The sequence below is a fragment of the Oncorhynchus nerka genome, linkage group LG14 (assembly GCF_034236695.1).
Source record: "Oncorhynchus nerka isolate Pitt River linkage group LG14, Oner_Uvic_2.0, whole genome shotgun sequence".
In the NCBI taxonomy this organism is placed as follows: domain Eukaryota; kingdom Metazoa; phylum Chordata; class Actinopteri; order Salmoniformes; family Salmonidae; genus Oncorhynchus; species Oncorhynchus nerka.
Genome location: NC_088409.1, coordinates 88,262,476 through 88,287,358, shown reverse-complemented (window position 1 = coordinate 88,287,358; position 24,883 = coordinate 88,262,476). Strand labels below are relative to the sequence as shown.

The following is a 24,883-nucleotide window of genomic DNA, read 5'->3' as shown; positions in this document are numbered from 1 at the left end:
TCTCACCTCCCATCAGACCTCTCTCTCCTCCCATCAGACCTCTCTCTCCTCCCATCAGACCCCCCTCTCCTCCCATCAGACCTCTCTCTCTCTCCTCCCATCAGACCTCTCTCTCTCTCCTCCCATCAGACCTCTCTCTCACCTCCCATCAGACCTCTCTCACCTCCCATCAGACCTCTCTCACCTCCCATCAGACCTCTCTCTCCTCCCATCAGACCTCTCTCTCCTCCCATCAGACCTCTCTCTCCTCCCATCAGACTTCTCTCTCCTCCCATCAGACTCCCCTCACCTCCCATCAGACCTCTCTCTCACCTCCCATCAGACCTCTCTTTCATCTCCCATCAGACCTCTCTCTCACCTCCCATCAGACCTCTCTCTCCTCCCATCAGACCTCTCTCTCCTCCCATCAGACCTCTCTCACCTCCCATCAGATCTCTCTCTCCTCCCATCATTCCTCTCTCTCCTCCCATCAGACCTCTCTCTTCTCCCATCAGACCTCTCTCTCCTCCCATCATGACTCCCCTCACCTCCCATCATACCTCTCTCACCTCCCATCAGACTCCCCTCTCCTCCAATCAGACCTCCATCCTCCCATCATACTCCCATCAGACTCCCCTCACCTCCCATCAGACTCCCATCATACCTCTCTCACCTCCCATCAGACTCCCCTCTCCTCCAATCAGACCTCTCTCCTCCCATCATACCTCTCTCACCTCCCATCAGACTCCCCTCTCCTCCAATCAGACCTCTCACCTCCCATCATACCTCTCTCACCTCCCATCAGACTCCCCTCTCCTCCAATCAGACCTCTCTCCTCCCATCAGACTCCCATCACCTCCCATCATACCTCTCACCTCCCATTAGACTCCTCTCTCACCTCCCGTCATACCTCTCTCACCTCCCATCATACTTCTCTCACCTCCCATCAGACCTCTCTCTCCTCCCATCAGACTCCCCTCTCCTCCCATCAGACCTCTCGCTCTCTCCTCCCATCAGACCTCTCTCTCACCTCCAATCAGACCTCTCTCTCTCCTCCCATCAGACCTCTCTCTCACCTCCCATCAGACCTCTCTCACCTCCCATCAGACCTCTCTCACCTCCCATCATACCTCTCTCTCCTCCCATCAGACTCCTCTCATCAGACTCCCCTCTCCTCCAATCAGACATCTCACCTCCCATCAGACTCCCCTCACCTCCCATCATACCTCTCTCACCTCCCATCAGACTCCCCTCTCCTCCAATCAGACCTCCATCCTCCCATCAGACTCCCATCAGACTCCCCTCACCTTCCATCATACTTCTCTCACCTCCCATCAGACTCCCCTCACCTCCCATCAGACTCCTCTCTCACCTCCCATCAGACCTCTCTTACCTCCCATCATACCTCTCTCACCTCCCATCAGACCTCTCTCACCTCCCATCAGACCTCTCTCACCTCCCATCAGACCTCTCTCACCTCCCATCAGACCTCTCTCACCTCCCATCAGACATCTCTCTCCTCCCATCAGACCCCTCATCTCCCATCAGACTCCTCTCACCTCCGATCATACCTCTCTCACCTCCCATCAGACCTCTCTCTCACCTCCCATCAGACTCCTCTCTCTCCTCCCATCAGACTCCTCTCTCTCCTCCCATCAGACTCCTCTCTCTCCTCCCATCAGACTCCTCTCTCACCTCCCATCAGACTCCTCTCTCACCTCCCATCAGACCTCTCTCTCATCCCATCAGACCTCTCTCTCCTCCCATCAGACCCCCCTCTCATCCCATCAGACCCCCCTCTCATCCCATCAGACCTCTCTCTCTCTCCTCCCATCAGACCTCTCTCTCACCTCCCATCAGACCTCTCTCACCTCCCATCAGACCTCTCTCTCCTCCCATCAGACCTCTCTCTCCTCCCATCAGACCTCTCTCTCCTCCCATCAGACCTCTCTCTCCTTCCATCAGACCCCTCTCACCTCCCATCAGACCTCTCTCACCTCCCATCAGACTCCTCACCTCCCATCAGACCTCGGGTGTCTCCTTCCATCAGACCCCTCTCACCTCCCATCAGACCTCTCTCACCTCCCATCAGACTCCTCTCACCTCCCATCAGACCTCGGGTGTCTCCTTCCATCAGACCCCTCTCACCTCCCATCAGACCTCTCTCACCTCCCATCAGACTCCTCTCACCTCCCATCAGACCTCTCTCACCTCCCATCAGACCTCTCTCACCTCCCATCAGACCTCTTTCACCTCCCATCAGACCTCTTTCACCTCCCATCAGACCTCTCTCTCCTCCCATCAGACCTATCTGTCCTCCCATCAGACCCCTCATCTCCCATCAGACCTCTCTCACCTCCCATCAGACTCCCATCACCTCCTATCATACCTCTCTCACCTCCCATCAGACTCCCCTCATCTCCCATCAGACCTCTCTCTCCTCCCATCAGACCTCTCTCTCCTCCCATCAGACCTCTCTCTCCTCCCATCAGACCTCTCTCTCCTCCCATCAGACCTCTCTCTCCTCCCATCAGACCCCTCATCTCCCATCAGACTCCTCTCACCTCCGATCATACCTCTCTCACCTCCCATCAGACCTCTCTCTCCTCCCATCAGACTCCTCTCTCTCCTCCCATCAGACTCCTCTCTCTCCTCCCATCAGACTCCTCTCTCACCTCCCATCAGACTCCTCTCTCACCTCCCATCAGACTCCTCTCTCACCTCCAATCAGACCTCTCTCTCATCCCATCAGACCTCTCTCTCCTCCCATCAGACCCCCCTCTCATCCCATCAGACCTCTCTCTCTCTCCTCCCATCAGACCTCTCTCTCTCCTCCCATCAGATCTCTCTCTCACCTCCCATCAGACCTCTCTCACCTCCCATCAGACCTCTCTCACCTCCCATCAGACCTCTCTCTCCTCCCATCAGACCTCTCTCTCCTTCCATCAGACCCCTCTCACCTCCCATCAGACCTCTCTCACCTCCCATCAGACTCCTCTCACCTCCCATCAGACCTCGGGTGTCTCCTTCCATCAGACCCCTCTCACCTCCCATCAGACCTCTCTCACCTCCCATCAGACTCCTCTCACCTCCCATCAGACCTCTCTCACCTCCCATCAGACCTCTCTCACCTCCCATCAGACCTCTTTCACCTCCCATCAGACCTCTTTCACCTCCCATCAGACCTCTTTCACCTCCCATCAGACCTCTCTCTCCTCCCATCAGACCTATCTGTCCTCCCATCAGACCCCTCATCTCCCATCAGACCTCTCTCACCTCCCATCAGACTCCCATCACCTCCTATCATACCTCTCTCACCTCCCATCAGACTCCCCTCATCTCCCATCAGACCTCTCTCTCCTCCCATCAGACCTCTCTCTCCTCCCATCAGACCTCTCTCTCCTCCCATCAGACTCCTCTCACCTCCCATCAGACTCCCCTCACCTCCCATCATACCTCTCTCTCCTCCCATCAGACTCCCCTCTCCTCCAATCAGACCTCTCACCTCCCAACAGACTCCCCTCACCTCCCATCATACCTCTCTCACCTCCCATCATACCTCTCTCACCTCCCATCAGACTCCCCTCACCTCCCATCAGACCTCTCTCACCTCCCATCATACCTCTCTCACCTCCCATCATACCTCTCTCACCTCCCCATCAGACTCCCCTCACCTCCCCATCATACCTCTCTCACCTCCCATCAGACTCCTCTCACCTCCCATCATACCTCTCTCACCTCCCATCAGACCTCTCTCTCCTCCCGTCAGACCTCTCTCTCCTCCCGTCAGACCTCTCTCTCCTCCCGTCAGACCTCTCTCACCTCCCGTCAGACTCCTCTCTCACCTCCCATCAAACTCCTCTCTCACCTCCCATCAGACTCCTCTCTCACCTCCCGTCATACCTCTCTCACCTCCCATCATACTTCTCTCACCTCCCATCAGATCTCTCTCACCTCCCATCATACTTCTCTCTCCTCCCATCAGACCTCTCTCTCTCCTCCCATCAGACCTCTCTCTCTTCCCATCAGACCTCTCTCTCTCTTCCCATCAGACCTCGTTCTCTCTCCTCCCATCAGACCTCTCTCTCTCCTCCCATCAGACCTCTCTCTCTCCTCCCATCAGACCTCTCTCTCTCCTCCCATCAGACCTCTTCTCTCTCCTCCCATCAGACCTCTCTCTCCTCCCATCAGACTCCTCTCTCCTCCCATCAGACTCCCCTCACCTCCCATCAGACCTCTCTCTCACCTCCCATCAGACCTCTCTCTCACCTCCCATCAGACCTCTCTCTCACCTCCCATCAGACCTCTCTCTCACCTCCCATCAGACCTCTCTCACCTCCCATCAGACCTCTCTCACCTCCCATCAGACCTCTCTCTTACCTCCCATCAGACCTCTCTCTCCTCCCATCAGACCTCTCTCTCCTCCCATCAGACCTCTCTCTCCTCCCATCAGACCTCTCTCTCCTCCCATCAGACCTCTCTCTCCTCCCATCAGACCTCTCTCTCCTCCCATCAGACCTCTCTCTCCTCCCATCAGACCTCTCTCACCTCCCATCAGATCTCTCTCTCCTCCCATCATACCTCTCTCTCCTCCCATCAGACCTCTCTCTTCTCCCATCAGACCTCTCTCTCCTCCCATCAGACCTCTCTCTCTCCTCCCATCAGACTCCCCTTACCTCCCATCAGTCATCTCTCCCACCTCCCATCAGACCTCTCTCTCACGTCCCATTCAGACCTCTCTCCCACCTCCCATCATAACTCTCTCACCTCCCATCAGACCTCTCTCACCTCCCATCAGACCTCTCTCACCTCCCATCAAACCTCTCTCACCTCCCATCAGACCTCTCTCTCCTCCCATCAGACCTCTCTCTCCTCCCATCAGACCTCTCTCTCCTCCCATCTGACTCCCCTCACCTCCCATCAGACTCCTCTCACCTCCCAATCAGGCACATCTCCTCCCATCAGGCAACTCTCCTCCCATCAGGCACCTCTCCTCCCATTAGACCTCTCTCTCTCCTCCCATCTGACTCTCTCTCCTCCCATCAGACTCCCCTCACCTCCCATCAGACCTCTCTCTCACGTCCCATTCAGACCTCTCTCCCACCTCCCATCATAACTCTCTCACCTCCCATCAGACCTCTCTCACCTCCCATCAAACCTCTCTCACCTCCCATCAGACCTCTCTCTCCTCCCATCAGACCTCTCTCTCCTCCCATCAGACCTCTCTCTCCTCCCATCTGACTCCCCTCACCTCCCATCAGTCATCTCTCCCACCTCCCATCAGACCTCTCTCTCACCTCCCATCAGACCTCTCTCTCTCCTCCCATCAGACTCCCCTTACCTCCCATCAGTCATCTCTCCCACCTCCCATCAGACCTCTCTCTCACCTCCCATCAGACCTCTCTCTTACCTCCCATCAGACCTCTCTCTCCTCCCATCAGACCTCTCTCTCCTCCCATCAGACCTCTCTCTCCCCTCCCATCAGATCTCTCTCTCCTCCCATCAGACTCCCCTCACCTCCCATCAGACCTCTCGCTCACCTCCCATCAGACCTCTCTCGTCCCATTCAGACCTCTCTCTCCTCCCATCATAACTCTCTCACCTCCCATCAGACCTCTCTCACCTCCCATCAGACCTCTCTCTCACCTCCCATCAGACCTCTCACCTCCCATCAAACCTCTCTCACCTCCCATCAGACCTCTCTCCTCCCCATCAGACCTCTCTCTCCTCCCATCAGACCTCTCTCCTCCCATCAGACCTCTCTCTCCTCCCATCTGACTCCCCTCACCTCCCATCAGACTCCTCTCACCTCCCAATCAGGCACATCTCCTCCCATCAGGCAACTCTCCTCCCATCAGGCACCTCTCCTCCCCATTAGACCTCTCTCTCCTCCCATCTGACTCTCTCTCCTCCCATCAGACTCCCCTCCTCCCATCAGACCTCTCTCTCACCTCCCCATCAGACCTCTCTCACCTCCCATCAGACCTCTCTCTCCTCCCATCAGACCTCTCTCCTCATCAGACCTCTCTCCCATCAGACTCTCTCTCCTCCCATCAGACTCCCATCAGATCTCTCTCTCCCATCATACTCTCTCTCCTCCCATCAGACCTCTCTCTTCTCCCATCAGACCTCTCTCTCCTCCCATCAGACCTCTCTCTCTCCTCCCATCAGACTCCCCTTACCTCCCATCAGTCATCTCTCCCACCTCCCATCAGACCTCTCTCTCACGTCCCATCAAACCTCTCTCTCACCTCCCATCATACCTCTCTCACCTCCCATCAGACCTCTCTCACCTCCCATCAGACCTCTCTCACCTCCCATCAGACCTCTCTCACCTCCCATCAGACCTCTTTCTCCCCTCCCATCAGACCTCTCTCTCCCCTCCCATCAGATCTCTCTCTCCTCCCATCAGACTCCCCTCACCTCCCATCAGACCTCTCGCTCACCTCCCATCAGACCTCTCTCTCACGTCCCATTCAGACCTCTCTCTCACCTCCCATCATAACTCTCTCACCTCCCATCAGACCTCTCTCACCTCCCATCAGACCTCTCTCACCTCCCATCAAACCTCTCTCACCTCCCATCAGACCTCTCTCTCCTCCCATCAGACCTCTCTCTCCTCCCATCAGACCTCTCTCTCCTCCCATCTGACTCCCCTCACCTCCCATCAGACTCCTCTCACCTCCCAATCAGGCACATCTCCTCCCATCAGGCAACTCTCCTCCCATCAGGCACCTCTCCTCCCATTAGACCTCTCTCTCTCCTCCCATCTGACTCTCTCTCCTCCCATCAGACTCCCCTCACCTCCCATCAGACCTCTCTCTCACCTCCCATCAGACCTCTCTCACCTCCCATCAGACCTCTCTCTCACCTCCCATCAGACCTCTCTCTCACCTCCCATCAGACCTCTCACCTCCCATCAGACCTCTCTTTCACCTCCCATCAGACCTCTCTCTCACCTCCCATCAGACCTCTCTCTCCTCCCATCAGACCTCTCTCTTCTCCCATCAGACCTCTCTCTCCTCCCATCAGACCTCTCTCTCACGTCCCATCAGACCTCTCTCTCACCTCCCATCATACCTCTCTCACCTCCCATCAGTCATCTCTCCCACCTCCCATCAGACCTCTCTCTCACGCCCCATCAGACCTCTCTCTCACCTCCCATCATACCTCTCTCACCTCCCATCAGACCTCTCTCACCTCCCATCAGACCTCTATCACCTCCCATCAGACCTCTCTCACCTCCCATCAGACCTCTTTCTCCCCTCCCATCAGACCTCTCTCTCCCCTCCCATCAGATCTCTCTCTCCTCCCATCAGACTCCCCTCACCTCCCATCAGACCTCTCGCTCACCTCCCATCAGACCTCTCTCTCACGTCCCATTCAGACCTCTCTCTCACCTCCCATCATAACTCTCTCACCTCCCATCAGACCTCTCTCACCTCCCATCAGACCTCTCTCACCTCCCATCAGACCTCTCACCTCCCATCAAACCTCTCTCACCTCCCATCAGACCTCTCTCTCCTCCCATCAGACCTCTCTCTCCTCCCATCAGACCTCTCTCTCCTCCCATCAGACCTCTCTCTCCTCCCATCTGACTCCCCTCACCTCCCATCAGACTCCTCTCACCTCCCAATCAGGCACATCTCCTCCCATCAGGCAACTCTCCTCCCATCAGGCACCTCTCCTCCCATTAGACCTCTCTCTCTCCTCCCATCTGACTCTCTCTCCTCCCATCAGACTCCCCTCACCTCCCATCAGACCTCTCTCTCACCTCCCATCAGACCTCTCTCACCTCCCATCAGACCTCTCTCTCACCTCCCATCAGACCTCTCTCTCACCTCCCATCAGACCTCTCACCTCCCATCAGACCTCTCTTTCACCTCCCATCAGATCTCTCTCTCCTCCCATCAGACTCCCCTCACCTCCCATCAGACCTCTCGCTCACCTCCCATTCAGACCTCTCTCTCACCTCCCATCATAACTCTCTCACCTCCCATCAGACCTCTCTCACCTCCCATCAGACCTCTCTCACCTCCCATCAAACCTCTCTCACCTCCCATCAGACCTCTCTCTCCTCCCATCAGACCTCTCTCTCACCTCCCATCAGACCTCTCTCTCACCTCCCATCAGACCTCTCTCTCACCTCCCATCAGACCTCTCTCTCCTCCCATCTGACTCCCCTCACCTCCCATCAGACCTCTCTCTCCTCCCATCTGACTCCCCTCACCTCCCATCAGACCTCTCTCTCACCTCCCATCAGACCTCTCTCTCACCTCCCATCAGACCTCTCTCTCACCTCCCATCAGACCTCTCTCTCACCTCCCATCAGACCTCTCTCTCACCTCCCATCAGACCTCTCTCTCCTCCCATCAGACCTCTCTCTCCTCCCATCAGACCTCTCTCTCCTCCCATCAGACCTCTCTCTCCTCCCATCAGACCTCTCTCTCCTCCCATCTGACTCCCCTCACCTCCCATCAGACTCCTCTCACCTCCCATCAGGCACATCTCCTCCCATCAGGCAACTCTCCTCCCATCAGGCAAATCTCCTCCCATCAGGCACCTCTCCTCCCATCAGACCTCTCTCTCTCCTCCCATCTGACTCCCCTCACCTCCCATCAGACCTCTCTCTCACCTCCCATCAGACCTCTCTCTCCACCCATCAGACTGGGTGAAGTCATGGTATGATAATGGGATCAGGAGGGACTGGGTGTAGTCATGGTATGATAATGGGATCAGGAGGTACTGGTTGAAGTCATGGTATGATAATGGGATCAGGAGGGACTGGGTGTAGTCTTGGTGGGATAATGGGATCAGGAGGTACTGGGTGTAGTCATGGTATGATAATGGGATCCGGAGGTACTGGATGTAGTCATGGTATGATAATGGGATCCAGAGGTACTGGGTGTAGTCATGGTGGGATAATGGGATCTGGAGGGATGTAGTCATGGTGGGATAATGGGATCCGGAGGGATGTAGTCATGGTGGGATAATGGGATCCGGAGGGATGTAGTCATGGTGGGATAATGGGATCTGGAGGGATGTAGTCATGGTGGGATAATGGGATCCAGAGGTACTGGGTGTAGTCATGGTGGGATAATGGGATCCGGAGGTACTGGGTGTAGTCATGGTGGGATAATGGGATCTGGAGGGATGTAGTCATGGTGGGATAATGGGATCTGGAGGGATGTAGTCATGGTGGGATAATGGGATCTGGAGGGGTGTAGTCATGGTGGGATAATGGGATCTGGAGGGATGTAGTCATGGTGGGATAATGGGATCTGGAGGGATGTAGTCATGGTGGGATAATGGGATCCAGAGGTACTGGGTGTAGTCATGGTGGGATAATGGGATCCGGAGGTACTGGGTGTAGTCATGGTGGGATAATGGGATCTGGAGGGATGTAGTCATGGTGGGATAATGGGATCCGGAGGTACTGGGTGTAGTCATGGTGGGATAATGGGATCTGGAGGGATGTAGTCATGGTGGGATAATGGGATCTGGAGGGATGTAGTCATGGTGGGATAATGGGATCTGGAGGGATGTAGTCATGGTGGGATAATGGGATCTAGAGGGATGTAGTCATGGTGGGATAATGGGATCTGGAGGGATGTAGTCATGGTATGATAATGGGGTCAGGAGGGACTGGGTGTAGTCATGGTGGGATAATGGGATCCGGAGGTACTGGGATGTAGTCATGGTGGGATAATGGGATCTGGAGGGATATAGTCATGGTGGGATAATTGGATCTGGAGGTACTGGGTGTAGTCATGGTGGGATAATGGGATCTGGAGGTACTGGGTGTAGTCATGGTGGGATAATGGGATCTGGAGGGATGTAGTCATGGTGGGATAATGGGATCTGGAGGTACTGGGTCTAGTCATGGTATGATCATGGGATCTGGAGGGATGTAGTCATGGTGGGATAATGGGATCCGGAGGGATGATGTCATGGTGGGATAATGGGATCCGGAGGTACTGGGTCTAGTCATGGTATGATCATGGGATCTGGAGGGGTCTAGTCATGGTGGGATAATGGGATCCGGAGGTACTGGGTCTAGTCATGGTATGATCATGGGATCTGGAGGGGTCTAGTCATGGTGGGATAATGGGATCCGGAGGTACTGGGTCTAGTCATGGTATGATCATGGGATCTGGAGGGGTCTAGTCATGGTGGGATAATGGGATCCGGAGGGATGTAGTCATGGTGGGATAATGGGATCCGGAGGTACTGGGTGTAGTCATGGTATGATAATGGGATCTGGAGGGGTGTAGTCATGGTGGGATAATGGGATCCGGAGGGGTGTAGTCCTGGTATGATCATGGGATCTGGAGGGATGTAGTCATGGTGGGATAATGGGATCAAGAGGGATGTAGTCATGGTGGGATAATGGGATCCAGAGGTACTGGGTGTAGTCATGGTGGGATAATGGGATCCGGAGGTACTGGGTGTAGTCATGGTGGGATACTGTAAGGGAGAGATACTGAGGTCATAGAGAATAGAGATGAAGGCAGTAAGGGAGAGAGATGAGGAGAGATACTGGGGTCATAGAGAATAGAGATGAAGGCAGTAAGGGAGAGATACTGAGGTCATAGAGAATAGAGATGAAGGCAGTAAGGGAGAGAGGCCTGGCTTGATTCTCTCCACTTTATTTATTTCTCTGATCCCTATACCTTGGGACTTTGGTGTAATTGGACATGACAAGTGTGTGTGTGTGTGTGTGTGTGGAAATTGGACAGAGCAAAGGCTCTAACCCTGCACCCTTCCCTATGATGACTCCATTCCACACCCTCTCTGACAGCTTTACTGGCGACCCCCAACCCAGCTGCCACTTCAAGGAGAACTTCAGTGTGTGTGTGTGTGTGTGTGTGTGTGTGTGTGTGTGTGTGTGTGTGTGTAATTGAGGAGAATTAGTTCTGTCCGTGCACTGCAGTTGATGGGGCCTTCAGACGGTCGTGTTCCCATTGAGATGTGCTCTGAATGAGAGAGAGGGGGAGACCGTGTAATGGGTGTGTTTTCTACACACAGGAAAGAGAGAGGGACTATAGGAGGAGGAATAGAGAGACTGGAGAAGAGGGGTAATAGAGAGACTGGAGAAGAGGGGTAATAGAGAGACTGGAGAAGAGGGGTAATAGAGAGACTGGAGAGGAGGGGGAGTGGAGAGACTGGAGAGGAGGGGGAATGGAGAGACTGGAGAGGAGGGGAGTGGAGAGACTGGAGAGGAGGGGAGTGGAGAGACTGGAGAGGAGGGGGAGTGGGAGGCTGGAGAGGAGGGGGAATGGAGAGACTGGAGAAGAGGGGTAATAGAGAGACTGGAGAAGAGGGGTAATAGAGAGACTGGAGAGGAGGGGGAGTGGAGAGACTGGAGAGGAGGGGGAATGGACAGACTGGAGTTGAGGGGGAGTGGAGAGACTGGAGAGGAGGGGAGTGGAGAGACTGGAGAGGAGGGGGAGTGGAGAGGCTGGAGAGGAGGGGGAATGGAGAGACTGGAGAAGAGGGGTAATAGAGAGACTGGAGAAGAGGGGTAATAGAGAGACTGGAGAGGAGGGGGAGTGGAGAGGCTGGAGAGGAGGGGGAGTGGAGAGACTGGAGAGGAGGGGTAATAGAGAGACTGTAGAGGAGGGGGAGTGGAGAGACTGTAGAGGAGAGGGAGTGGAGAGACTGGAGAGGAGGGGGTGGAGAGGGGGTGGAGAGGGGGTGGAGAGGAGGGTGGAGTGGAGAGACTGGAGAGGATGGGGAAGTTGAGAGACTGGAGAGGAGGGGGAATGGAGAGACTGGAGAGGAGGGGGAGTGGAGAGACTGGAGAGGAGGAGGAGTGGAGAGACTGGAGAGGAGGGGGAATGGAGAGACTGGAGAGGAGGGAGAGTGGAGAGACTGGAGAGGAGGGGGGATAGGGTGAGAGAGTTCTGCTAACTATCTTCCATGTTTTTAGCACATATAACTATCACTATTGGCCCATCCTCAACACATCAATAAATCACACTGCCGTGAAGGGTAAATATATCACAGTGCCGTGAAGGGTAAATATATCACACTGCCGTGAAGGATAAATATATCTCAGTGCCGTGAAGGGTAAATATATCACACTGCCGTGAAGGGTAAATATATCACACTGCCGTGAAGGATAAATATATCACAGTGCCGTGAAGGGTAAATATATCACACTGCCGTGAAGGGTAAATATATCACACTGCCGTGAAGGGTAAATATATCACACTGCCGTGAAGGGTAAATATATCACACTGCCGTGAAGGGTAAATATATCACACTGCCGTGAAGGATAAATATATCACACTGCCGTGAAGGGTAAATATATCACAGTGCTGTGAAGGGTAAATATATCACACTGCCGTGAAGGGTAAATATATCACACTGCCGTGAAGGGTAAATATATCACAGTGCCGTGAAGGGTAAATATATCACAGTGCTGTGAAGGGTAAATATATCACACTGCCGTGAAGGATAAATATATCACAGTGCCGTGAAGGGTAAATATATCACACTGCCGTGAAGGGTAAATAAATCACAGTGCTGTGAAGGGTAAATATATCACACTGCCGTGAAGGGTAAATATATCACACTGCTGTGAAGGGTAAATATATCACACTGCCGTGAAGGATAAATATATCACAGTGCCGTGAAGGGTAAATATATCACACTGCCGTGAAGGGTAAATATATCACAGTGCTGTGAAGGGTAAATATATCACACTGCCGTGAAGGGTAAATATATCACACTGCCGTGAAGGGTAAATATATCACACTGCTGTGAAGGGTGAATATATCACACTGCTGTGAAGGGTAAATATATCACACTGCCGTGAAGGGTAAATATATCACACTGCCGTGAAGGATAAATATATCACACTGCCGTGAAGGGTAAATATATCACACTGCCGTGAAGGATAAATATATCACAGTGCCGTGAAGGGTAAATATATCACACTGCCGTGAAGGGTAAATATATCACAGTGCTGTGAAGGGTAAATATATCACACTGCCGTGAAGGGTAAATATATCACACTGCCGTGAAGGATAAATATATCACAGTGCCGTGAAGGGTAAATATATCACACTGCCGTGAAGGGTAAATAAATCACAGTGCTGTGAAGGGTAAATATATCACACTGCCGTGAAGGGTAAATATATCACAGTGCCGTGAAGGGTAAATATATCACACTGCTGTGAAGGGTAAATATATCACACTGCCGTGAAGGATAAATATATCACAGTGCCGTGAAGGGTAAATATATCACACTGCCGTGAAGGGTAAATATATCACAGTGCTGTGAAGGGTAAATATATCACACTGCCGTGAAGGGTAAATATATCACACTGCTGTGAAGGGTAAATATATCACAGTGCTGTGAAGGGTGAATATATCACACTGCTGTGAAGGGTAAATATATCACACTGCCGTGAAGGGTAAATATATCACACTGCCGTGAAGGGTAAATATATCACACTGCCGTGAAGGGTAAATATATCACACTGCCGTGAAGGGTAAATATATCACACTGCCGTGAAGGGTAAATATATCACACTGCCGTGAAGGGTAAATATATCACACTGCCGTGAAGGGTAAATATATCACACTGCCGTGAAGGATAAATATATCACACTGCCGTGAAGGGTAAATATATCACAGTGCTGTGAAGGGTAAATATATCACACTGCCGTGAAGGGTAAATATATCACACTGCCGTGAAGGGTAAATATATCACAGTGCTGTGAAGGGTGAATATATCACAGTGCTGTGAAGGGTAAATATATCACACTGCCGTGAAGGATAAATATATCACAGTGCCGTGAAGGGTAAATATATCACAGTGCCGTGAAGGGTAAATATATCACACTGCCGTGAAGGGTAAATATATCACACTGCCGCGAAGGGTAAATATATCACAGTGTGACTCGTTTGTTTTACAATGTAACTGACATCTATCACCCATCCCCAGGATGCAGAGACTACGGAGGCCAGGATCGCAGCCCTGGAGGCCAGTCTGAAGAGCATGGTGTACGAATACGTCTGCCGCTCACTCTTCAAGGTCAGAACACACACATGCATACACTGCAGTCAAGGACAGGCGATGTACAGAATAAGGTGTCTGCTGGCAGGACAGACGTGTGTGTGTCACAGGAGGTTGGTGGCACCTTAATTGAGGAGGACGGGCTTGTGGTAATGACTGGAGTGGAATCAGTGGACTGGTTTCAAACACATGGTTTCCATGGTTTCCAGGTGTTTGTTGCCATTCCATCGCGCCGTTCCAAGACATTAGTATGCGCCGTCCTCCCCTCACCAGCCTCCGTGTGTGTGTGTGTGTGTGTGTGTGTCTCAGTCAATAGATATGGCTGGAGGACAGTATCTGCATTAACCTCTCAGCTCAGTCCATCTGCTGAGAGAGAGAGAGAGATCTGTTGGTTTGACAGGTTCCAGGTGTTGCTGATGTCAGTGTGTCAGTCTCTCTGTCACTGGATCAGCAGTCCACACACAGATAATGAAATAGTATCATGAAGGGGAGTTTAAGTAACCTAATAATAACAGGCTTCCTCTGGTCAAGTAGTAATCTCTGGTGAATCACACCTGAAAAACTTAGTCTGATTAGTCAGGACTGGTGCTAGAGGACACTGGACCTCTGAAATGCCAGTGTGTGTGTGGAGAGCAGCAGCCCTCTGCATGAGCATCACGTCGGAGCAGAGGGAATGCTGGGTAACGGCGGAGTGGAAAGGTCAGGCTTTGAGATGAGACGCTCTGAAGTTTTCCTTTTGTTCTCCAACACACACAAATCCACAGCCACACACACTCCATATATCCTACCAGAGACACACACACACACAAACCCACAGCCACACACACACACTCCATATATCCTACCAGAGACACACACACACACAAACCCACAGCCACACACACACACACACACCATATATCCTATCATATTTACATTTACATTTAAGTCATTTAGCAGACGCTCTTATCCAGAGCGACTTACAAATTGGTGCATTCACCTTATGACATCCAGTGGAACAGTAGTGCATCTAAATCTTTTAAGGGGGGGGGTGAGAGGGATTACTTTATCCTATCCTAGGTATTCCTTAAAGAGGTGGGGTTTCAGGTGTCTCCGGAAGGTGGTGATTGACTCCGCTGTCCTGGCGTCGTGAGGGAGTTTGTTCCACCATTGGGGGGCCAGAGCAGCGAACAGTTTTGACTGGGCTGAGCGGGAACTGTACTTCCTCAGTGGTAGGGAGGCGAGCAGGCCAGAGGTGGATGAACGCAGTGCCCTTGTTTGGGTGTAGGGCCTGATCAGAGCCTGGAGGTACTGAGGTGCCGTTCCCCTCACAGCTCCGTAGGCAAGCACCATGGTCTTGTAGCGGATGCGAGCTTCAACTGGAAGCCAGTGGAGAGAGCGGAGGAGCGGGGTGACGTGAGAGAACTTGGGAAGGTTGAACACCAGACGGGCTGCGGCGTTCTGGATGAGTTGTAGGGTTTAATGGCACAGGCAGGGAGCCCAGCCAACAGCGAGCTGCAGTAATCCAGACGGGAGATGACAAGTGCCTGGATTAGGACCTGCGCCGCTTCCTGTGTGAGGCAGGGTCGTACTCTGCGGATGTTGTAGAGCATGAACCTACAGGAACGGGCCACCGCCTTGATGTTAGTTGAGAACGACAGGGTGTTGTCCAGGATCACGCCAAGGTTCTTAGCGCTCTGGGAGGAGGACACGATGGAGTTGTCAACCGTGATGGCGAGATCATGGAACGGGCAGTCCTTCCCCGGGAGGAAGAGCAGCTCCGTCTTGCCGAGGTTCAGCTTGAGGTGGTGATCCGTCATCCACACTGATATGTCTGCCAGACATGCAGAGATGCGATTCGCCACCTGGTCATCAGAGGGGGAAAGGAGAAGATTAATTGTGTGTCGTCTGCATAGCAATGATAGGAGAGACCATGTGAGGTTATGACAGAGCCAAGTGACTTGGTGTATAGCGAGAATAGGAGAGGGCCTGGGAACAGAGCCCTGGGGGACACCAGTGGTGAGAGCGCGTGGTGAGGAGACAGATTCTCGCCACGCCACCTGGTAGGAGCGACCTGTCAGGTAGGACGCAATCCAAGCGTGGGCCGCGCCCCGGAGATGCCCAACTCGGAGAGGGTGGAGAGGAGGATCTGATGGTTCACAGTATCGAAGGCAGCCGATAGGTCTAGAAGGATGAGAGCAGAGGAGAGAGAGTTAGCTTTAGCAGTGCGGAGCGCCTCCGTGATACAGAGAAGAGCAGTCTCAGTTGAATGACTAGTCTTGAAACCTGACTGATTTGGATCAAGAAGGTCATTCTGAGAGAGATAGCGGGAGAGCTGGCCAAGGACGGCACGTTCAAGAGTTTTGGAGAGAAAAGAAAGAAGGGATACTGGTCTGTAGTTGTTGACATCGGAGGGATCGAGTGTAGGTTTTTTCAGAAGGGTGCAACTCTCGCTCTCTTGAAGACGGAAGGGACGTAGCCAGCGGTCAGGGATGAGTTGATGAGCGAGGTGAGGTAAGGAGAAGGTCTCCGGAAATGGTCTGGAGAAGAGAGGAGGGGATAGGGTCAAGCGGGCAGGTTGTTGGGCGGCCGGCCGTCACAAGACGCGAGATTTCATCTGGAGAGAGAGGGGAGAAAGAGGTCAGAGCACAGGGTAGGGCAGTGTGAGCAGAACCAGCGGTGTCGTTTGACTTAGCAAACGAGGATCGGATGTCGTCGACCTTCTTTTCAAAATGGTTGACGAAGTCGTCTGCAGAGAGGGAGGAGGGGGGGAGGGGGAGGGGGATTCAGGAGGGAGGAGAAGGTGGCAAAGAGCTTCCTAGTGTTAGAGGCAGATGCTTGGAATTTAGAGTGGTAGAAAGTGGCTTTAGCAGCAGAGAGAGAAGAGGAAAATGTTCCATTGCATTTCTACAGACAAAGGAATTCTCCGGTTGAAACATTATTGAAGATTTATGTTCAAAACATCCTAAAGATTGATTCTATACTTCGTTTGACAATTTTCTACGAACTGTAATAAGAGTTTGCATCTGATCTTTCGCCTGGACTTGCCCGCGTGTCGTGAGTTTGGATTGTGTATTAAACGCGCAAACAAAAAATACATAAGTGATGGACTTTATCGAACAAATCAAAGATTTATTGTGGAACTGGGATTCCTGGGAGTGCATTCTGATGAAGATCATCAAAGGTAAGTGAATATTTATAATGCTATTTCTGACTTCTGTTGACTCCACAACATGGCAGATATCTGTATGGCTTGTTTGGTTGTCTGAGCGCTGTACTCAGATTATTGCATGGTGTGCTTTTTCGGTAAAGCTTTTTTGAAATCTGACACAGCGGTTGCATTAAGGAGAAGTGGATCTAAAATTCCATGCACAACACTTGTATATTTTAGCAATATTTATTATGAGTATTTCTGTAAATTGATGTGGCTCTCTGCAAAATCACCGGATGTTTTGGAACTACTGAACATAATGCCAATGTAAACTAAGATTTTTGGATATAAAAATGAACTTTATCAAACAAAACATACATGTATTGTGTAACATGAAGTACTATGAGTGTCATCTGATGAAGGTCATCAAAGGTTAGTGATTCATTTGATCTATATTTCTGCTTTTTGTGACTCCTCTCTTTGGCTGGAAAAATGGCTGTGTTTTTCTGTGACTTGGTGGTGACCTAACATAATCGTTTGGTGTGCTTTCGTCGTAAAGCCTTTTTGAAATCGGACACTGTGGCTGGATTTACAAGACGTTTGTCTTTAAAATTGGTTAAAATACTTGTATGTTTGAGGAATTTTAATAATGGGATTTCTGTTCTGGATTTCTGTTCTTTTGAATTTGACGGCCTGGCTGTTGTTGAGGTGGGACGCTTGCGTCCAGAATATCCCAGAGAGGTTAACAAACTATAGTTTTGCCAAGTCGGGTAGGACATCTACTTTGTGCATGGCACAAGTCATTTTTCCAACAATTGTTTACAGACAGATTATTTCACTTATAATTCACTGTATCACAATTCCAGTGGGTCAGAAGTTTACATACACTAAGTTGACTGTGCCTTTAAAAAGCTTGGAAAATTCCAGAAAATTATGTCATGGCTTTAGAAGCTTCTGATAGGCTAATTGACATCATTTGAGTCAATTGGAGGTGTACCTGTGGATGTACTTCAAGGCCTACCTTCAAACTCAGTGCCTCTTTGCTTGACATCATGGGAAAATCAAAAGAAATCAGCCAAGACATCAGAAAAATAATTGTAGACCTACACCAGTCTGGTTCATCCTTGGGAGCAATTTACAAACGCCTGAAGGTACCACGTTCATCTGTACAAACAATAGTACGCAAGTATAAACACAATGGGACCATGCAGCCGTCATACCGCTCAGGAAAGAGACGCATTCTGTCTCCTAGAGATGAACGTACTTTGGTGCGAAAAGTGCAAATCAATCCCAGAACAACAGCAAAGGACCTTGTGAAAATGCTGGAGGAAACAGGTACAAAAGTATCTATATCTACAGTAAACAAGTCGTATATCGACATAACCTGAAAGGCCCATCAGCAAGGAAGACGCCACTGCACATGGGGACAAAGATCGTAATTTTTGGAGAAATGTGATCTGGACTGATGAAACACAAATGGAACTGTTTGGCCATAATGACCATCGTTATGTTTGGAGGAAAAAGGGAGAGGCTTGCAAGCCGAAGAACACCATCCCAAACGTGAAGCACGGGGGTGGCAGCATCATGTTGTGGGGGTGCTTTTCTGCAGGATAGACTGGTGCACTTCACAATATAGATGGCGTCATGAGGAAGATAAATTATGTGGGTATAATGAACAAACATCTCAAAACATCAGTCAGGAAGTTAAAGCTTGGTTGCAAATGGGTCTTCCAAATGGACAATGACCCCAAGCATGCTTCCAAAGTTGTGGCAACATAGCTGAAGGACAACAAAGTCAAGGTATTGGAGTGGCCATCACAAAGCCCTGATCTCAATCCTATAGAACATTTGTGGGCAGAACTGAAAAAGCGTGTTCAAGCAAGGAGGCCTACAAACCTGCCTCAGTTACACCAGCCCTGTCAGGAGGAATGGGACAAAATTCACCCAACTTATTGTGGGAAGCTTGTGGAAGGCTACCCGAAACGTTTGACCCAAGTTAAACAATTTAAAGGCAATGCTACCAATTACTAATTGAGTGTATGTAAACTTCTGACCCACTGGGAATGTGATGAAATAAATAAAAGCTGAGATAAATCATTCTCTCTACTATTATTCTAAGATTTCACATTCTTAAAATAAAGTGGTGATCCTAACTGACCTAAAACAGGGAATGTTTACTAGGATTAAATGTCGGGAATTGTGAAAAACTGAGTTTAAATGTATTTGGCTGGTGTATGTAAACATCCGACTTCAACTGTATCTAGATAAAGAGATTAATGCTGACTGTGGGGACATGCATCGTTTCTTACTACTGTCGTGGATGGTATCATGAATGGCCTCTATGACTTTGCAATGCTGTTACCACTGGTGTAAAGTACTTAAGTAAAAATACTTTAAAGTACTACTTAAGTATTTGGAGGGGGCGGTCTGTACTTTACTATTCATATTTTGGACAACTTTTACTTCACTACATTCCTAAAGAAAATATTGTCATTTTACTCAATACATTTTCCCCGACACCCAAAAGTACTCGTTACATTTAGAATGCTTAGCAGGACAGGAAATGATCTAATTCATGCACTTATCAAGAGAACATCTCTACTGCCTCTGATCCGGAGAACTCACGAAACACGCATGCTTTATTTGTAAATGATGTCTGAGTGTTAGAGCTTTCCTCTGGCTATCTGTAAATTTAAAGGTTGGGAGATCACAATTGTCAGTATTCAATGTCCATCGATGTCTGAGTACGTCGGGAGATGATGTGAAAACTGGCCACTAGGGGCAACAGTGAGCTCTGTTACCGTCAAGTAGGTTTCGAATGGGGATGGCTTCTGCCTCTGGTTTAAAAGGGTGCATGTTGGTATCAGCAATAGAAAGTCATTTTTCATGTTTTAGTTTCCCACACCTTAACCCTTCGGAATGAATGCGACGTGAGACTATGAGAGTTTGGAGAGAAAGCCGTCCCCCGGCCATAGTTTGAGTGACAGTTCCATTTGAGGCAGAGTCTTCCCAGATCACCTCTAACTCAACACAGCCACAAGGCCGCTCCCGAATCACTACCTCTCAGCCCAGCAACACAGACAACTCCACAGAGAACTATGTGTGTGTGTCTGAGACGTGTGTCTGTAGAGACTCTGTCCCTCTCTGTTTTAGTTCACACAGAGACAGAGTCCCACCAGGTAAGCAGTGTGCGTCCGTTCTCTCTAAATCTTTATTTAAACACGTCAGCACAGATGACAGGCGACAGCGCTGACAGACCCACCCTACGTCATGTGACAAGGATAGTGAAGTTTTACTGGAAAGATCCCCTCAGACAAAACCTCAAGGTCACACCACAAAATGGAATGGAAATAACAGACTTTACTTTCACTGAATAGTGAATAAGTCACATGCAGTAGTGGTGTGTGGGTAAAATCACTGGGGAAGGCTCCCCAAAGCCATATTACAACCTACAGTGTGTGTTGTGATAATTGCGTTGTTTGCGCTATAACCTGTTAGATAAGATGTCTTGACACGTTGATATATAGGCCTAAGGCATAGACAATAAGAAGACACATTGGCATAATAAATTCAACCACACCTTTGTTTCATCACTAAACCGGAGAGCAACATCTGTCCGGTGAACTCCACAAAGCATATTGCATGTCCAGTAACAGTTACATTGACCTACAGCATGGTCAAGCAAGTTCATGTTTCTGACATTTTCAGACCACTAAACAAGTATTGATTTAGATCCACAGAATTACCACAAGTTGCATTCATTAAGGAAAGGGCCAAATTTACCTAGCTGGCTAGCTAGCCACCGGAAGACAACAGCACAATGAGATGCAACAATTCAAGTGTATCTGTCAATGACATATATGCTCTCAATGGGATTTGATAGGAGTGAAGCCAAATCCAAGCTGGCTTCTGTTGACACTTTTTCTTGTGTGCTGGGACCATTCAGTTATACTCACTCAGTTTAGCGCAACAACTGATTTAGATTGTTTGTTGTTGTCAAGGAAGGCCAGATGCCCGCTGGCTGTTGGGTTATCTGGGATATTCACTGTGGGGCTATCTGGGGTAGTCACTGTGGGGCCATCTGGGGTAGTCACTGTGGGGCCATCTGGGGTAGTCACTGTGGGGCCATCTGGGGTAGGTGGGGGCCAGTCACTGTGGGGGTAGTCACTGTGGGGCCATCATCTGGGGTAGTCACTGTGGGGCCATCTGGGGTAGTCACTGTGGGGCCATCTGGGGTAGTCACTGTGGGGGCCATCTGGGGTAGTCACTGTGGGGCCATCTGGGGTAGTCACTGTGGGGCCATCTGGGGTAGTCACTGTGGGGCCATCTGGGGTAGTCAATGTGGGGTAGTCACTGTGGGGTTATCTGGGGTAGTCAATGTGGGGTAGTCACTGTGGGGTTATCTGGGGTAGTCACTGTGGGGGCTATCTGGGGTAGTCACTGTGGGGCCATCTGGGGTAGTCACTGTGGGGCCATCTGGGGTAGTCACTGTGGGGCCATCTGGGGTAGTCACTGTGGGGGGTAGTCAATGTGGGGTAGTCACTGTGGGGTTATCTGGGGTAGTCACTGTGGGGGCTATCTGGGGTAGTCACTGTGGGGCCATCTGGGGTAGTCACTGTGGGGCCATCTGGGGTAGTCACTGTGGGGCCATCTGGGGTAGTCACTGGGGCCATCTGGGGTAGTCACTGTGGGGCCATCTGGGGTAGTCACTGTGGGGCCATCTGGGGTAGTCACTGTGGGGCCATCTGGGGTAGTCACTGTGGGGCCATCTGGGGTAGTCAATGTGGGGTAGTCACTGTGGGGTTATCTGGGGTAGTCACTGTGGGGTTATCTGGGGTAGTCACTGTGGGGGCTATCTGGGGTAGTCACTGTGGGGCCATCTGGGGTAGTCACTGTGGGGCCATCTGGGGTAGTCACTGTGGGGCCATCTGGGGTAGTCACTGTGGGGCCATCTGGGGTAGTCACTGTGGGGCCATCTGGGGTAGTCACTGTGGGGCCATCTGGGGTAGTCACTGTGGGGCCATCTGGGGTAGTCACTGTGGGGCCATCTGGGGTAGTCACTGTGGGGCCATCTGGGGTAGTCACTGGGCCATCTGGGGTAGTCACTGTGGGGTCATCTGGGGGTTATCTGGGGTAGTCACTGTGGGGGTCATATGGGGTAGTCACTGGGGGCTATATGGGGTAGTCACTGTGGGGGCCATATGGGGGTAGTCACTGTGGGGCTATCTGGGGTAGTCACTGTGGGGCCATCTGGGGTAGTCACTGTGGGGCCATCTGGGGTAGTCACTGTGGGGCCATCTGGGGTAGTCACTGTGGGGCCATCTGGGGTAGTCACTGTGGGGCCATCTGGGGTAGTCACTGTGGGGCCATCTGGGGTAGTCATCTGTGGGGCCATCTGGGGTAGTCACTGGGGTTATATGGGGTCACTGTGGGGCTATATGGGGTAGTCACTGTGGGGTTATATGGGGTAGTCACTGTGGGGCTATATGGGGTAGTCACTGTGGGGCTATATGGGGTAGTCACTGTGGGGCTATATGGGGTAGTCACTGTGGGGCTATATGGGGTAGTCACTGTGGGGCTATATGGGGTAGTCACTGTGGGGCATCTGGGGTAGTCACTGTGGGGCCATCTGGGGTAGTCACTGTGGGGCCATCTGGGGTAGTCACTGTGGGGCCATCTGGGGTAGTCACTGTGGGGCCATATGGGGTAGTCACTGTGGGGCTATATGGGGTAGTCACGTGGGGCTATATGGGGTAGTCACCGTGGGGTTATCTGGGGTAGTCACCGTGGGGCAGTCACCGTGGGGCTGGGTAGTCACCGTGGGGCCATCTGGGGTAGTCACCTGCCATCTGGGGGTCACCGTGGGGCCATCTGGGGTAGTGGGGCCATCTGGGGTAGTCTAGCCATCTGGGTAGTCACTGTGGGGCCATCTGGGGCAGTCACCGTGGGGCATCTGGGGCGTGGGGCATCTGGGGCAGTCTGGGGCAGTCACCATGGGGCCATCTGGGGCAGTCTGGGGTAGTCACCATCTGGGGTAGTCACCGTGGGGCTATCTGGGGTAGTCACTGTGGGGCCATCTGGGGTAGTCACTGTGGGGCCATCTGGGGTAGTCACTGTGGGGGGGTAGTCACTGTGGGGTTATCTGGGGTAGTCAATGGGGTAGTCACTGTGGGGTTATCTGGGGTAGCTCACTGTGGGGCCATCTGGGGTAGTCACTGTGGGGCCATCTGGGGTAGTCACTGTGGGGCCATCTGGGGTAGTCACTGTGGGGCTATCTGGGGTAGTCACTGTGGGGTAGTCACTGTGGGGTTATCTGGGGTAGTCACTGTGGGGGCTATCTGGGTAGTCTGGGGCCATCTGGGTAGTCACTGTGGGGCATCTGGGTATCTGGGGTAGTCACTGTTATCTGGGGTAGTCCATCTGGGGGTTATCTGGGGTAGTCACTGTGGGGCCATCTGGGGTAGTCACTGTGGGGCCATCTGGGGCTATCACTGTGGGGCCATCTGGGGTAGTCACTGTGGGGCCATCTGGGGTAGTATGGGGTAGTCACTGGGTTATCTGGGGTAGTCACTGTATATCTGGGGTAGTCACTGTGGGGCTATCTGGGGTAGTCACTGTGGGGCCATCTGGGGTAGTCACTGTGGGGCCATCTGGGGTAGTCACTGTGGGGCCATCTGGGGTAGTCACTGTGGGGCCATCTGGGGTAGTCACTGTGGGGGGTCACTGTGGGGCCATCTGGGGTAGTCAGTCACTGTGGGGGGGGTAGTCACTGTGGGGCCATCTGGGGTAGTCACTGTGGGGCCATCTGGGGTAGTCACTGTGGGGCCATCTGGGGTAGTCACTGTGGGGCCATCTGGGGTAGTCACTGTGGGGCCATCTGGTAGTGTGGGGCCATCATGGGGTAGTCACTGTGGGGCCATCTGGGGTAGTCACTGCCATCTGGGGTAGTCACTGTGGGGTCATCTGGGGTAGTCACTGTGGGGTCATGGGGCTATATGGGGTAGTCACTGTGGGGGGGTAGTCACTGTGGGGCTATATGGGGTAGTCACTGTGGGGCTATATGGGGTAGTCACTGGGGCCATCTGGGGTAGTCACTGTGGGGCCATATGGGGTAGTCACTGTGGGGCCATCTGGGGTAGTCACTGTGGGGCCATCTGGGGCTATATCTGGGGTAGTCACTGTGGGGCATCTGGGGTAGTCACTGTGGGGCTATCTGGGGTAGTCACTGTGGGGCTATATGGGGTAGTCACTGGGGTGGGGCTATATGGGGTAGTCACTGTGGGGCTATATGGGGTAGTCACTGTGGGGCTATATGGGGTAGTCACTGTGGGGCTATATGGGGTAGTCACTGTGGGGCTATATGGGGTAGTCACTGGGGGTCTATATGGGGTAGTCACTGTGGGGCTATCTGGGGGGGTAGTCACTGTGGGGCCATCTGTCACGTGGGGCTATCTGGGGTAGTCTATCTGGGGTAGTGTGGGGCTGGGGTATCTGGGGTAGTCACTGTGGGGCCATCTGGGGTAGTCACTGGGGCCATCTGGGGTAGTCACCGGGGCCATCTGGGGTAGTCAGTCACTGTGGGGGCTATATGGGGTAGTCACCGTGGGGTTATCTGGGGTAGTCACCGTGGGGCAGTCACCGTGGGGCCATCTGGGGCAGTCACCGTGGGGCCATCTGGGGCAGTCACCGTGGGGCCATCTGGGGTAGTCACCGTGGGGCCATCTGGGGTAGTCACCGTGGGGCCA

The 24,883-nt window shown here is 52.0% G+C and overlaps 1 protein-coding gene across 1 annotated transcript in view; it reads left to right on the top strand.

Moving 5' to 3' along the window:
• The window catches only part of dync2h1 (dynein cytoplasmic 2 heavy chain 1), a 377,649-nt gene that overhangs the window by 177,655 nt on the left and 175,111 nt on the right, over positions 1-24,883 (top strand). The window contains exon 73 of the mRNA XM_065000515.1: positions 13,937-14,026. Within this exon, the coding sequence (XP_064856587.1) occupies positions 13,937-14,026 (90 nt within the window). The remainder of the gene's footprint in view (positions 1-13,936; positions 14,027-24,883) is intronic.